The sequence below is a fragment of the Austrofundulus limnaeus genome, unplaced genomic scaffold (genome assembly GCF_001266775.1).
Source record: "Austrofundulus limnaeus strain Quisiro unplaced genomic scaffold, Austrofundulus_limnaeus-1.0 Scaffold782, whole genome shotgun sequence".
Lineage (NCBI taxonomy): Eukaryota > Metazoa > Chordata > Actinopteri > Cyprinodontiformes > Rivulidae > Austrofundulus > Austrofundulus limnaeus.
In genome coordinates, this window is record NW_013953184.1 from 116,767 (window position 1) to 118,044 (window position 1,278).

At 42.3% G+C, this 1,278-nt stretch overlaps 1 protein-coding gene across 1 annotated transcript in view; it reads left to right on the forward strand.

Moving 5' to 3' along the window:
- Window positions 1-434: 434 nt before the first annotated feature.
- Window positions 435-1,278, forward strand: part of LOC106532511 (15-hydroxyprostaglandin dehydrogenase [NAD(+)]) — a gene marked incomplete at its 5' end in the record, with an annotated part of 8,733 nt that continues 7,889 nt past the window's right edge. The window contains 1 exon segment of the mRNA XM_014028577.1: window positions 435-721. Within this exon segment, the coding sequence (XP_013884031.1) occupies window positions 629-721 (93 nt within the window).

The following is a 1,278-nucleotide window of genomic DNA, read 5'->3' on the forward strand; positions in this document are numbered from 1 at the left end:
TTCTCAGTGTTAAATGATACCAAGGTTTGGTCAAAACGTCTAGATCAAAGTATCTTCTCAACACGTTATGTTTTTATTTTAAATCTGGGCCTTTACTGCTCCATGTTTTGGACAAGAAAACTGGTAGAACCAGATTTAAATCCTATGAAAATAAGTTTATTTCCATGTTGGTTTTGGTCAAACCTGCAGAGACCATGCAGGCAGCAGGTTGTAGACCTCTGACCTAAACTGATTATAAAAGATGTGATCAGTTTATAATTGATTTTCAGGTAAACAGTGACCTGTGGAGGAGGTCCTGGAAGAGGGTCACATGAGGGACTTTGGTCTTTGCTAACACTAAACAAGCAAAAAGAGGACAAATAGTTTAAAAAGTGTACTTTTTGAAGCAAGTTGAAGCTATGTTTTGGTTTCAAAGCATCTTTTATGTTTGTAAGTGAGGTATTGTGTTTGCAAGCTGAGGAAAGAAGCAACTTGTTTGGTTATGTTTGGACCTGTGTGGACTTGTTGTGGGCGGACAGAGCTGTTGGGCGGTGACAGATAAAAGCCCAGCTGCTCCACAGTCACTGTTTAGAACTGATTCAGACTTCCAAGTGTTGGTCAGTCCTCCTCCCCTTGTTTTCAGCTCAACATGTCTGTGGAAGGGAAAACTGCGGTGGTGAGCGGCGCGGCCATGGGCATCGGGAAAGCTGTGACAGAGATCCTCCTGGAGAACGGTGCAAAGGTAGAGTTTCCTCACAAAACAAGTCCCACAACAGATTATCAGCTGAAACTTCAGCTTTTTACCTCCAAACGTCTGTGATCTCTGCAAGAGGAATATTTACAGCAGTTTAGCAGTGAAGGTCGGTGGATTTTTCTCCGGTGGGGGGGCTACAACTCCAAAATAGACTTATCTCAGAAAGCAATCAAACGTACTAAGTTGTATCACACCAGTGTGTTTATTAAACAAATGAAAATAATAAAACAGCATTACAATGTCATGTATTGTTGTTTCTTTAGTACATAAATTTTGCTCTTCTGTTACTGAGAATCAAACCTCTTCATGACTCTGGTTAAAGTCAGGATGTTTCAATAAGATTCTTCTCTATAGTACGGAGCCCACGGGGGGTCAGTGTGAGGGAAAAAAACAGCCGCTGGAAATCCGTGCGCACAGTTTAGTAATCCGTGCGCACAGTTTAGTAATCCGTGCGCACGGATTACTAAACTGTGCGCACGATTACTAAACTGTGCGCACGGATTACTAAACTGTGCGCACGGATTGCTAAACTGTGCGCACGGATT